General features: G+C 32.2%; 2 protein-coding genes across 5 annotated transcripts in view; both read left to right on the top strand.

Annotated features, from left to right (window-relative positions):
* Positions 1-12,904, top strand: part of LOC126759164 (frizzled-3) — a 485,412-nt gene that overhangs the window by 366,952 nt on the left and 105,556 nt on the right. The gene's annotated exons all lie outside the window — the stretch shown is intronic.
* LOC126759156 (nose resistant to fluoxetine protein 6) overlaps positions 1-12,904 on the top strand; it is a 57,149-nt gene that overhangs the window by 21,654 nt on the left and 22,591 nt on the right. For all 4 annotated transcript variants that reach the window (XM_050473828.1, XM_050473825.1, XM_050473826.1 and 1 more), the window contains exon 3: positions 8,109-8,255. In XM_050473828.1, coding sequence (XP_050329785.1) covers positions 8,109-8,255 — 147 coding nt within the window. The remainder of the gene's footprint in view (positions 1-8,108; positions 8,256-12,904) is intronic.

The following is a 12,904-nucleotide window of genomic DNA, read 5'->3' as shown; positions in this document are numbered from 1 at the left end:
TTGGCATTGACGTTTGAAAAATATGTGCATAAGAAGAAGAATACTCTGTAGTAACTTAAACTTATACACACAATTGAATCTAAATTGAAATGAATTCATTTCCATTATCCGTCATTTACATATTTTTTTATTTTGCTGTAAAATTAATTAGATTGTAGTTCGTTTTTTTGGTCATAAAAAATAAATCAAAAAGCCTTCTTTTAACTAAAAATTTAGTGTTTCTGACGTTTTTTGTTAGTCGGTTAACGAACTTTTAGTGATTTTCAACATAACCTTTGTATGGGAGGTGGGCGTGGTTATTATCCGATTTCTTCCATTTTTGAACTGTATATGGAAATGTCTGAAGAAAACGAAATTTTAGCTATAGTAGTTTCCGAGGTAATGTACAAATTAAAGTAACATTATTATCAAATAAATGCGACCTTTTTTCAAATTTCATTTTAACTTATACTTAATTATTTTTTAAATTTTTTTCCGCCATAATAATTTTGCCCATTTCGAAACCAAAATAAACAAAAACTCCAATATTTTCACATAGATATACTACTACTGTCCGGATTTCGACTCTGGAACGTTTATAACCTTATATCAGACTCTTTTAGTTTTAGGACTATAGTGAACAAAACATACTAGCAACTTTTGAGAAAAAAGTAGTAAGACTTTGTTTATAGGCTTAGCAACACACTTTGCGATTCATTTTTCCAAAGAAGATAAGCTATGTTGTTAAATATGCCCCTTTTAAAGGATCCAACCTTAAAAATATCTTCGAATTTATTTTCGCGCAAAAAATTAAAAAAGTCTATGTCATTTTTTACCCCAACAGTTAACGGAAAGTGGTCTATTATGCCAATATTATTATATCATTTTTTAAAAAAAAAAAAACGCCAAAAATCTTCGGTTCTTTATTTGAAACTTTAGATTGGTTCATGACATTTAAATAAATAATTTCATTTAAATGTTTCAACCTCGGCAGCAGAAATTTCATTTCGCACACAAAAAAATTTAATGGAACTTACTTTTTTGAGATAATTTCATTCAACATAAAAATGCCGAAGCACTTTATGTACTTTGTTGAAAGTCAACAAGCGTATTTTTGGCAACAAAAGTTTGTTAGCATCGAACGATAGCGATCGCCATTCACCGTATGATTTTGATTCTAATGTGACAAACTTTTTTCGGGATGCATGGGCACAGATGTCACTGAAAGTCATACCAACCTTCAACAAATATTTCGACTAATATGGTTTTTGCGCGCAATTTTAATTAAAAAGTCTTACTATTTTTTACCCACAACAGTAAATAACGCAGAAAGTGGTCTATTATGCTCTCTTCCATATATTATATAAAGAAAGTGTATGTTCATACTACTCATGAAATCAAAAATCTCAAAAATTATGGAAGTCAAATAGTTTCGTCGAGATTTTTCTATTCTTGGTATCACTTTCTAGAGCGAGGTCACAAAGATATAAGTACTCCCACTAACATTAGTCGTCACCTAATTGCTTGCAAGGACGTGAGATTGTAACATTCTACACACTTCTCAAACAGAATTAGCCACTTTCTCATCATTTGATACATCTCTTTTAAATCCTGCTAACAAAAACCAATTCCTTTACTTCTTATTCAATCACGCTTGAAGCATTTGATGTACAGCTCTATAATGCAAAAAATTATATTTGTCGAAATGCGAAAATTTATTTCAGCTAATTCTCGTTATCCGTTCGTGTGAGTACACTGCGTAATTTATGTTGATTTATCGCCTTTGTTTTCATGGGGTTTTGTTCTCAACAGCTTCAAGCTGCCGCTATACCCAATTACTCATGATTATCACGACAATGGAGATTGCATGATAAGAGAAGACGTCTCCTAAGTGCTGAAGAAGCTTTGTATGTTTTCAAAAAAAGTACAAAAGTGTTGGGTGGAGTTTCAATAAAAAATACACACTAAAATCTGGACGAACCCACAGCAACGAAAGCGGCATGTGACATGACAAATACAAATTGATAGTTGAAAAATTAAATGCTAATTAATTATAAGCATGTTTAATTCGCTTTTTGCAAATCTTTATTACCAGACATTATTCATGTATTCGCTTTGTGAAGTGTTGCTCCGAAGTGAAGTAATAAAATGTATTTTAATTAAAAAGTTAACATTAACTGCGCTTGAAACCAAAGTTGTTTGTGATCATTTAGTATAATAAAGTGTTTTATGGTTTTAATGTTTCAAAATTAAGTTGAACTACACTCTTTGTAAATCTATTCCTTTCATAACAATTACTAATTTAAGATAAAGAGATTAGAAAACTATATTAACCAGAATTTTTAATTATCTTCTTAAGCAACAAGGAACAGTGATAAAATTTATGATGGAGCAAATTTTATAAAACCTCACTTTACCGTTATGTATGTAAGTATGCATGCTTTGTCTTGAGATTATTTTTCAAACAAACAAATAACGATTTCCATATATGGAAAACTTTCCTTCTTATTACCATCATTGCGAATATTATAATTCAAAATTTTTGAAAAATCAATTTTCGATTTTTAATGCAAGATCTTTAAGGGGGTATTCTGGTCTAGAAATTAAAAAAAAATCGAAATTTTTTTTATATTTTCAAAGTTTAACTATTCAAGAATATGTGTACAAGAGGATTTTTCAAAATTCAAATTATTTTCGGAGATATAGGCATTTTTCTGACCCGGCATCCAAACTGGTGCGGCCGGAACTAATCGAACAAAAGACTTTACGCGAAACTTTAAATGCGTTTTTCTCAAAACTGACTTTTTCGGAACGATACCCACGATTTCTCAGGTTCTACTGGACCAATTTATTTGAAATTTTTATAGAGTCTTCTTTGTAAGCTTGTCTATGGTTGGAACTAGCCCCATCCCCAAATTTTTATTTTTATTATTTTAAAAAAAATCGAAATAGTCAGAAAAGTGATCCAAAAAAACTTTTTTTTTCAGGCAGTCGCCATTTTGTGAAAAAAAATTTTTCACACTTTTCCGTAGTTCCGGCCATTGCGACATTATTTTAGATTAGTAATTTTTTTTTTGGTTTCAGATAACTAGGAGGGTTGAAATCATGAGTATAGTCATGTGGAAATTTTTAGAGACCCCCCACTTATTCAGCTCAAAATTTTTGAAATTTTTTACTTTTTTTAGTTTTTAGTTTTTTTCTGTATTCTTCTAAAATTAACAAATAACTAATAAAAAATGGATAGTAAAAATATTAATTGCCTTTTTTTACGACACTTTAAAAATAACCTGAAATTCATGCTTCTAGACCAGAATACCCCCTTAAAAATTGAGAGAATATTTTTCAAATTAAAAATTTGGTGTTGCAAATAAAAAAAATAGTTTTCAGATTAAATGCTAAAATAAAAAAGGATGAAAACAAAAAATTGATGTAGTTATATCTAACAGAAGCTCTATCATTAAAAGTAAGTTGTGAATTAGACAAATTTCAATATTTTATTAAAAAAGGTTTCCTTTACAAAAGATAACCAAAATGGTAGAACACAAAGTACGCAAACACCATAAAAATTCTAACAAAAAAATATTTGTTAATTTTTCATTATAAAATTTAGTTTAAAATTTTTTTCAGTCCGGTATTTCGGAAATTTCATTTTTTATTTTAAGTCCCAAAAATGGTATTAAAAGATTTTTTTTTTATTTTTCTAGCCTGTAATTTAGGATTCCCATTAAAAACAAAACAAATTGTTTTATTTTTCAATGTGGCTTTTGGGATTAGACATTTGAAAATTATTTAAAAAAAATTTTCGGGATTACTAAATAAAAAAAATCGATTCACATACAAAAAATTTTTTTTTTTAATTCTTTATTTGAAACTCTCATGATAACTCGTGTGCAGTTAATTTAAGTTCTGCTACGATATTAAGGAATTAAATTCTCCAATAAAACTGGCATATATACATTTATATTGCTTTATTTTTTACCATTATAGTGTTTCAACAGCTGTTAATTTAGTCAATTAGCAAATTATATTAAACGAAACTGCTAATTGACTGAACTTTGGTTTCTTAGCTATTTATAAAATTTTTATTGAGAGGCATAAATAAATAAAAATACTTAAATAACTAGACCACCACACAGTAAATCAACTTCCTTACTTACTCCTTCAAAATTTCTGCAAATTATTTCTTCAACTAGCTGTTAAACTTTCCAAAAATATTTGGTACACACAAAGCACACTCACTCTCGAACTCAACATCTGTAAAGGCATATAGTGGATGATTTGATTCTCACAACGTTCGACGAGACTTGAAAAATATGAATACTCTTTCAAATTGTTTTTCCTCATTGGCTTTCGCTCCTAAAGACATTATATAATGTGAAGAGCTGTCTCCATTACTAAAATTTATTAAAGAAATATTGTCAACCATACCAACCATACTCTTAAAAATCCTCAATTTTTATAGCAGAAATTCATTAATATACTCGTATTTAATAATTTAAATAAGTATCGAGTAAGTTTGAGTATCGACTATTTTGGTGGATTATGAATTCCGGTATCCATACTTAAAAACCTCGAGCATTTTCACAAGTATCGTGTGAGGAGATAACCTGCCATATAAACAAGTTTTTTTTAGTGTCTTAAAATAATCCAAATAATATTTAAAGTTGTTTAAGAGTTCCAAAAATGTAATTATATATTTTCGATAATTTTAACAAATCAAGTATTGAGAACTTTACTGAGGCCTATAAGTAACAAAATGAATACTAATCTTAGTCTGACAGTAGTAAAAGTAGTAAACTATGCACTATTTTGTTACCAATATCGAGGCATGACAGATGCCTGAGGAAAATGAATTTGGTTTGGGACAATATTGCTTTATGCCGCATACATTTGTCATCAACAAATGGTTTTCGTTCTTTAAATCAATTTTGAATATTTCATTCAAAAGCTTACACGCTCTCTTCATATGCCCCCAACAAATTTCTGTATATACCCGCCTACAAATACATACATACTATATGCATACCTATAATTGCTAAGCACATTTGCTGATAGGCAGTCATCAGGTAGTCACTCATCCGTTGCTCATTTGCACACTTCGTTCTGCTACTGTCAGTGAGAAATGTATGCTCTTTGCGTTCGATTGCGACGATTTCATTGCACAAAAACTCGTGCGAGGAATTCATAATTCGTTCCACATACAAGAGAGGATTTTAACATAATTATCAAATGCTCTGCGCACGCTGCTTGAATTTTAAAACTTTAGCGAGATAATCCCGCCAGTATTTTAATTTCATTTATTTTTTATTTTTTTTGCTACAAGTATATTCTTACTTATGCAACGTGTGTATTTTTTCATGGACTTCAAAACAGTGACAAAACATCGCATTGATTTTTGAATCTCGTATGGCTTATGCCTGATAATAAAAAAATTTGGTATTGTCCAGACAAATATCAGAATAATTTAACTTAACTGCAAAAATTTGGCAATAAATTCAATGTCTAATGGCACTTATTAAGGCATTTTGACTATTTTCTCACAATTTGTTTGAGATTGTACGGAATACTCATTTCATGAATACGCATCCTCTCCCAAAACTGTATGCAAAGATTAAGTGTGCTCTCGATTAATGACTATCGATATCACAGTCAAAAGTGGCATAGTAATTATAAACAACCTTGGGTATCCTTATGTCAAACGCACGCCATAAAATAATTGGGCGAAACTGTTGTAAATCTATTTTCACCATTCTTGCTGTAGATCATAAATATTCTCTATGAACCTTCTGTATAGTTCTTGGAATTTTGTACTTATTCAAGTGTGTTTCTCAATGAGATTTTCTTGACTTTCATAAGACTGAAGAGAATCGCATTAATATGACAAAAGATTTCCGTGTTGCCGGCTTATACTGGGTTTTTGTAAAAAATAACGAATTTCAGTACAGGCTACTGAAAAAGTTATCGACATTCTATATTAATAGTGATCTTTGACTTCGTGAATATCTAAATATGTGACCTGGTCTACGAAAAGGGATCTAACGTGTGAAAACTATCAAAACTATCACGTGAAAAAGCATCTCATCTTGCATCCGAATCAACTAAAAAGTGAAAATTGATTTTTTGACACCTAAGCCCCCTTTCCGTAGACCAGGTCACATATATATTGTTTGCTCATTTTTAACTTCGGATGCGGGATGTATTGAGTTAATAAAATTAGGTCAATGGTAAGTACTTTCGATGTGGAAACGAGTGCAATAATGCTATCCAGTACACATTCCCCGACACGAATTTTAGTGCTCTATGTAGAGCTTTCGTTTTTCCACCCACATCGCTATAAGTAAGATTTAAAAATGAAATTCGATGAATAGTATATATTTTATGGAACTTTGCAAGACTTGTAAATTATATTTTATATTTCAAATAAAAAGTACTGACTTTAGCGCGAGCTTAATGCATCCATTCTGTAAAGTACAAGTATTCATAATCTTCATTATGAGCATCTTCTGCATCTAATCTCAAGTATATACATATATGTATATATAAGGGTGTTTTTTTCCTTGGAAATACCCTAAAAAAAATTCCCTGAAAATTTTAGCCCTTAATATTAACATTAAGAAGTGGACCAAGCACCAATATCTCGAGAAGTATTAATGATAGCGATTTTGACCTCGAACCTTTTTTGTAGCAAATAAAATTTCCTACAAATTTGTCATGTAAATTTTTTCTATAGCTCCTGTCATTTACGAGATATATACAACAAAATGCGAAATTCTTGAAAGAATCGGGTTTAGAGCCCTGTACTACCTCGCTGGTGTGAGTTACGGCTTCGTTGCACTGGGCATTTTTGTAGAGTGAACAATTCTGCGAAATATGCGTCTAAAGTCAAAGCGATGCCATAAAATACCTCTGATCTGTAGGAATTTAAAGATAAAAACTCACGATTATAGTGTATTTTCTATGGAAAATTTTTCCAGGCCTTGGTTCAGTTCTTAATGTTAATTTTAAGGGCTAAAATTTTCAGGGAATTTATTTTAGGATATTTCCAAGGAAATTTCGTGACGGGACTGAAAAAAATTAATAGCTCAACTAAAAAAAACACCCTAATATATATATAATATAGTAGTTTTTTGCCCCATTCATTTTTAAAAAAGCAGTATATAAATATTTATTGGTACACATATATTGTACATAATTAATTAGTCTACATATTTCCATAACAACATGCCGCGCATATATTTAGTCTAGTGTCGTCTGACGCATCGACAGACGTGTCGTCTTATTTCCTGATGCTAATGTGGCAGCCAATGCCTACTGTGAATACTCAACAATACTTAACCATTTAGAAACTTCAATACTAAGTGTCTATATACAATTGACTTATCCCTTTTTCGGCAACATTTTTTTGTAAATAATTAAGCAGTAAATGCTGTGTATTGGCTTCGGCAAGGAAACGAACAACGTTTTTTTACGAAAATATAATATTTCCGCAAACAATACGTAAACAAACTAAATACTTGAGCTTTTTTGCCCAAGTAAAATGAGACGTCATACAGGGTTGAAGACTTTTTTCTTTAAATTTGAACGCTTACTTAGACAACAATGGACATCTGCAGTACTTTTTTTGTCAAAATTTTATTGAAATAATTCAGATCCGCAATTGACAACACTGTTTAAATCATGAAGTACGTACTACCGCCAATATCTTAATATTATATCCAAATATGTCTAATAAAACCCGCCCAGTAGTAGTTTTGTCGCAATCCGGTAGTTTGAAAAGGACCTTGGTCTATCTCAATCCTTCTCTTCTTTACGCAACTGCTTTTCGATGATGTGGACCCACCGCTGAATTAGCTGTGCTGTCTATCATCTCAATTTCCTTCATGCCCATATTAGGTGTTCCGGACTGCGACCACATAAGCTGTTGAGTTCTTGCATGCACATCTGGATAATTATTGATTTAATGGCGATGGCTTGCAACCAGCAACTTTGTTACTTGCCACTACTCTTCATTAGCTTTAATATTTATATTTATAACTCTTTGCTAATAGTCTATTTTTTCAATTATTTCCATGTTTAAATTATTTTAAAAATATTTATTTAACTATTTTATGTATTTTCTCTCTTTATAGTTTACTTATACAACATTGGTCAACGATTTATGTCTGTTGCCACGCCTTTTGATGCTGCACGTAATCCGAATGCCTCTCCAAAGTGTCGCAGGCAAATGCGACGTTTTCTAGACGGCTTGAACAACTTTGATTTCTGGGCTTTAAAAAGTAAGTACAATTCTCTTATATTGTTAATACATTTAAAACTCTAAAATTTTTAATTAAATCAATTTATTATGTAAATTAAAAATTTCGAAACTAAGAAAAGCTTGTTATACTATAAATAGATCACTTCAGCTCATTAAGGAATAGTGCAGAAACTTTCAAAAATGTGAGAAACTAGTCTCTGGTCGGCAATACATTTATACAGCGCTTATACGTAGGTTGCTATATATAGTACCTATTGTTTTGGTTGGCTTTTTTTTAATTTTTTTTTTTTTGTCGATTGCTGTTTTGTTACGGGCTCATACGCATAGATCCATGATTCGTCACCTGTGACGGTCTTATAAACGTCTTGCCAATCCATTTTTTTGAGCGATTGTCAAATTGTGCGGGATCCAACGAGAACAAACCTTTTTTACGGCCAGCTGTTCATGCAATATCGAATGTATGCTGGTGGGAGAAATGCATAGGCATGCCTCTATCTGAAGGTATGTTGCATGACGGTCTTGCATTATCAGTTCACGTACGGCATCGATGTTTTCTGGCACAACGGCTGTTTTTGGACGACCTTCACGGAATTCGTCTTTGAGCGAGCGTCGGCCACGATTGAATTCGTTGTACCAGTTTTTCACAGTGCTATAGGATGGTGCTTCATAGCCATACAAAGATTTTAGTTCATCGATGCACTCTTGTCGTGATAATCCACGTCGAAAGTTGTAAAAATGATCGCACGAAAATGTTCACGAGTTAATTCCATTTTTTGGCCGAGATGAATTTTTGAATTCCTGTAAATAAAACAATTCACGATTAAATGACAAAACGTTCTGAGTGATGTTATGCTAAAAAATGTCAAACTTTCCAATGGAAATGTCAGATTGCACCTGGCAACACTTAGTGTTGCCCTAGGCCAGAATATATATAGCAGCCCTCGTATTCACAAAGAATTTCTTACCGATCTAGCGATCAACTTGGATGGCCATTTGTCTTGAATGCGGCTTAAAATCTCTTCATACTTGCTATCTAAATATTTTTCCATGTTAATGTAAAATCTACTCTAATCTAACTGTTGAATACATTTCTTGTCGACTAACTAACATTAGCCTAACTTTCCCAATTCCGATCTGAGGTAGTTAAATGTTGATCGAAGCTTGTATTTTATTAAAAAAGCTGATTTATAGTTTAGGATTTTTTCGCCAGCAAGAAAATCGGACCGAATTTTGTACGAGAAACTGCTTGTTTGTCGATACAGCCGCTAACAGACCACTAGAGCATACCAGGAAAACTGACCGATCAAACTCATGTCATTGTATGGAAAACTTTTTTAATTTTACAAGGTATCAATCAATGTATACATATAATAACAAATTGAAGTAGAATATAATTAATGTAAAACTCAATTTGAAAAACATAAGTTTTTTCCAATTGCACTTACTTGAGACTAAAATAATTTCCAATTACAATATTATAAATGCAATTATAGAAAATATATTCCGATCCAATCAAAAAGTTAGTTCACATAATTAAAAAACACAATCCATTAGCATAGTTAGCAAAGTAATTTAATAAAACAAATTGCTGTAAACAAAAGTAATGAATTCACACTAAAAGCTTGCAAAGCTTTTTGGCCGCAAGCCAATATTTGTAGTTGCATACTCAAGGTCGAATTGACGGAAAACTGCAGCTTATTAAAACAAATAATAATTGCAAGAAAAACTCAAAAAATGAGTGTGAGCATGCACATGCATAATGCAAAATGAAAGAGCCATAAATGCACACCAAAAATGATGAAAACGAAGAAGCGTGAAAAAGCCAATACAGCACACTTATGCCAATCGGTTATGACAAATAGCCAGCAAATTACAAAAGCTTGCAGAGAATACATGAAATAACTGAAATAATATGCTCGTGTGAATCTGCGCCAAATTCTTTATAAATAAGAACAGAGCCGTGGAGAGTAAACCGGACTCGGGGGAGATATAGGACGCGGTCAGTGGGCCCGCAGATACTAACGAAAAAAATTTGTAAAAATTGCTCCAGAGTACTTTACAACTCCGTCCCTTGGAGAAATTATCCACGATCTCCCTCCTCTCTCGTTCATTGGCAGAAACAGCAATAAAAACAATAAGCTTCTTTTTATATTTTCGGAGTCTTCTATTAATCTTTTCTTTATAGAATCTTCTATTGATCTACGAAAAATATTGAATATCATCCAGACACGCTTAAAGAAAATAATGTGGTTAGGAGTTAGAGAGTCGCAGAGTTTGCACACTTAGAACTGAATTCTGAATCAGACCAAGATTCAAGAGATTCAAATATTACTCTAAGTACACGGTGATTCCCTTATACCTACTAAATACGAGAAAGTAGGAAAGATGAGATTATTTGAGTTACGCTTAAAATCGCCGATTTGAAAATTCCCCAAAGCACTCCTCTTTGCATTGAGGGGATTTCATTAATTCTTTCGTTTAGAACTCATTTTTGCAGTGGGGATCTTCTTTGGCGCTTTAAAAAAAATAATTTTGGCTGATCCAACACCTTGATATCATCAGCTCTTTCGATTAGAACTCCTTTTTTAATTCGCTGATTTCAATTTTGGAGATTTCTTTATTTTGGGATTTGGTTTTTAGGGATGACAAGCTTCTGCCGTTTATTTTTATGCTCAACAATGAAGTCGAATGATTCCGATAATTACAGAATATGACACTCAAACTATTTTTTATTACAAATCGACCGACCTCCAACGACCAAATGTTAATTCTAAAATATTCCAGAAAAGATACCACATTGACATTGAGATATAAACTTAGAAGTAATAAAAAAGTTGGTGGAGCCAACTTACTGATGTTCAAGATCATACAGCAAATTAAACAAATACAAAACACCTCTATTTAAAACACTGCGAATAATTACTTCGATAGGCTAGTTAGAATTAGTTGGAAAAATTTTAAAAAATCATGTCACAACAGCTTTCGGAGAAATTTTAAATAAATTTGTAAGGAAAATGATAAAGCATTGTGAAGTAAACATTTTTCCAAACAAGTTGTCAAAGAAAAACAAAAAAGGCCAGTCCAAACAAACAGATGAGATATTTCTTATATATTCTATTGGCTAGAAATGGAAAGAAGAGCACTGTAATGCCAACTTTTCTCAAAGACTTCCAAGCTCCAAGTTCGAAAGCATTATAATGCATTTAATGCTTATCAAACTTTCCTAGGAAAATAAAAAGTAAGTAGTTGAAAGTTCATTTTCACTCCAAATACATACCTGTACGTTCTTAATAATTTTACAGCACATTTTAGCAGAAAAACATCAATAAGAAATAGAAAACCCTGAAAATTAAAAATTTTAAGTAATAGAGCATTGTAGTCATACGAATTTGTAATTCTAATCTTCGGAGCTTGGAATTTTTTCATACGAAAAACACGATTACATTTCAAAAGAACAATTGTGCCAAAGTGGCATCCACCTAACGGTACTGAACTTCAGCAATTGGATCGTTATATATCTCGAAATTAAAAAAGCTGTTGCGTCATATGAAAGTACTCGGTTGTTTTTAAACAGTATTAAGGTATTGTATATCTCAAACTCAAATTAAATCACTCAATATCCGAAGTATCAGATTAATGTTGTAGTCTGTTGACGATTGTAAACTTGTATGTGCATACACATATTCATCGGTTTGTCAGAAAGAACAACTAATCACTCCTTTGAAGCGCTGTTTACTTAACCTAATATGATAGTGTAGTAATCTTCACTGACGAAGCATATTCAAATGTATATCCGACCGTGAACGAACACTTCGGTAAAATTCCAAAAAACTTTTATCTATACTTAAGAACGAACAACTCTGTCCACGTTATGAAAACTTGTCTACAGATTACAAATGAAAAATTAATTTAAAAAAACATTTTCCAGTGAACCAAATTGTGAATCTAAACCATTCTCGAATCTCCTTGAACACACACAAAAAATTTTATCGAAATCGGTCCAGCCGTTTAGGAGCAGTTCAGTTACAAACACACGGTCGGAAGATTTATATATATAAAGATATTAAAATAACAACAACTTCCATCTATAACATGAACCTATTTCTGCCAGAAAGCCCAACAGCTTGGAAACCAGCTAAAAATAGTGATTCACAGAGCTCTAAACTATCATGACAAACTTCGTAACCTCAACAAATCGTTATACGAATAAGTATACACCAACACACATATCAAAAATAATTCTAAACGCTATCATAACAACTTCGTCTGTTTACACTCGTCGATCTAAACTCTCTCGATCTAAACAACCTTCGTGCTGTCGTGCAACATTTCGTACGATTTCCAGTTTTCGTGTAATGCAATATCTGCAAATGCTGCAATCAAAATTTGAAGGTCACTCAACGAACTTTACCCAGTTTAGAAGCTGTGACCGCCACAAAGCACTAGCAATGGCCTAAGCGTCTCAAGTGCACTTAGAATCGCAGCCGCCGTCATAGTCAGTGCCACAGCCATTTACTTTGCTATATATTATATGTATATGCGCATATCAGAACAGCAGCTGCAACAAGTTGCAAAGAATTGAAAATGACTGGAAGCTATTAACAAAATCGAGTCTTGAGAATCGACGGCGCAGCTGACTGCTGCGGCCGCGACCCCTACGCTGCTTCG

The sequence above is a fragment of the Bactrocera neohumeralis genome, chromosome 5 (assembly GCF_024586455.1).
Source record: "Bactrocera neohumeralis isolate Rockhampton chromosome 5, APGP_CSIRO_Bneo_wtdbg2-racon-allhic-juicebox.fasta_v2, whole genome shotgun sequence".
Lineage (NCBI taxonomy): Eukaryota > Metazoa > Arthropoda > Insecta > Diptera > Tephritidae > Bactrocera > Bactrocera neohumeralis.
This window is presented reverse-complemented; position numbering and strand designations above follow the sequence as displayed.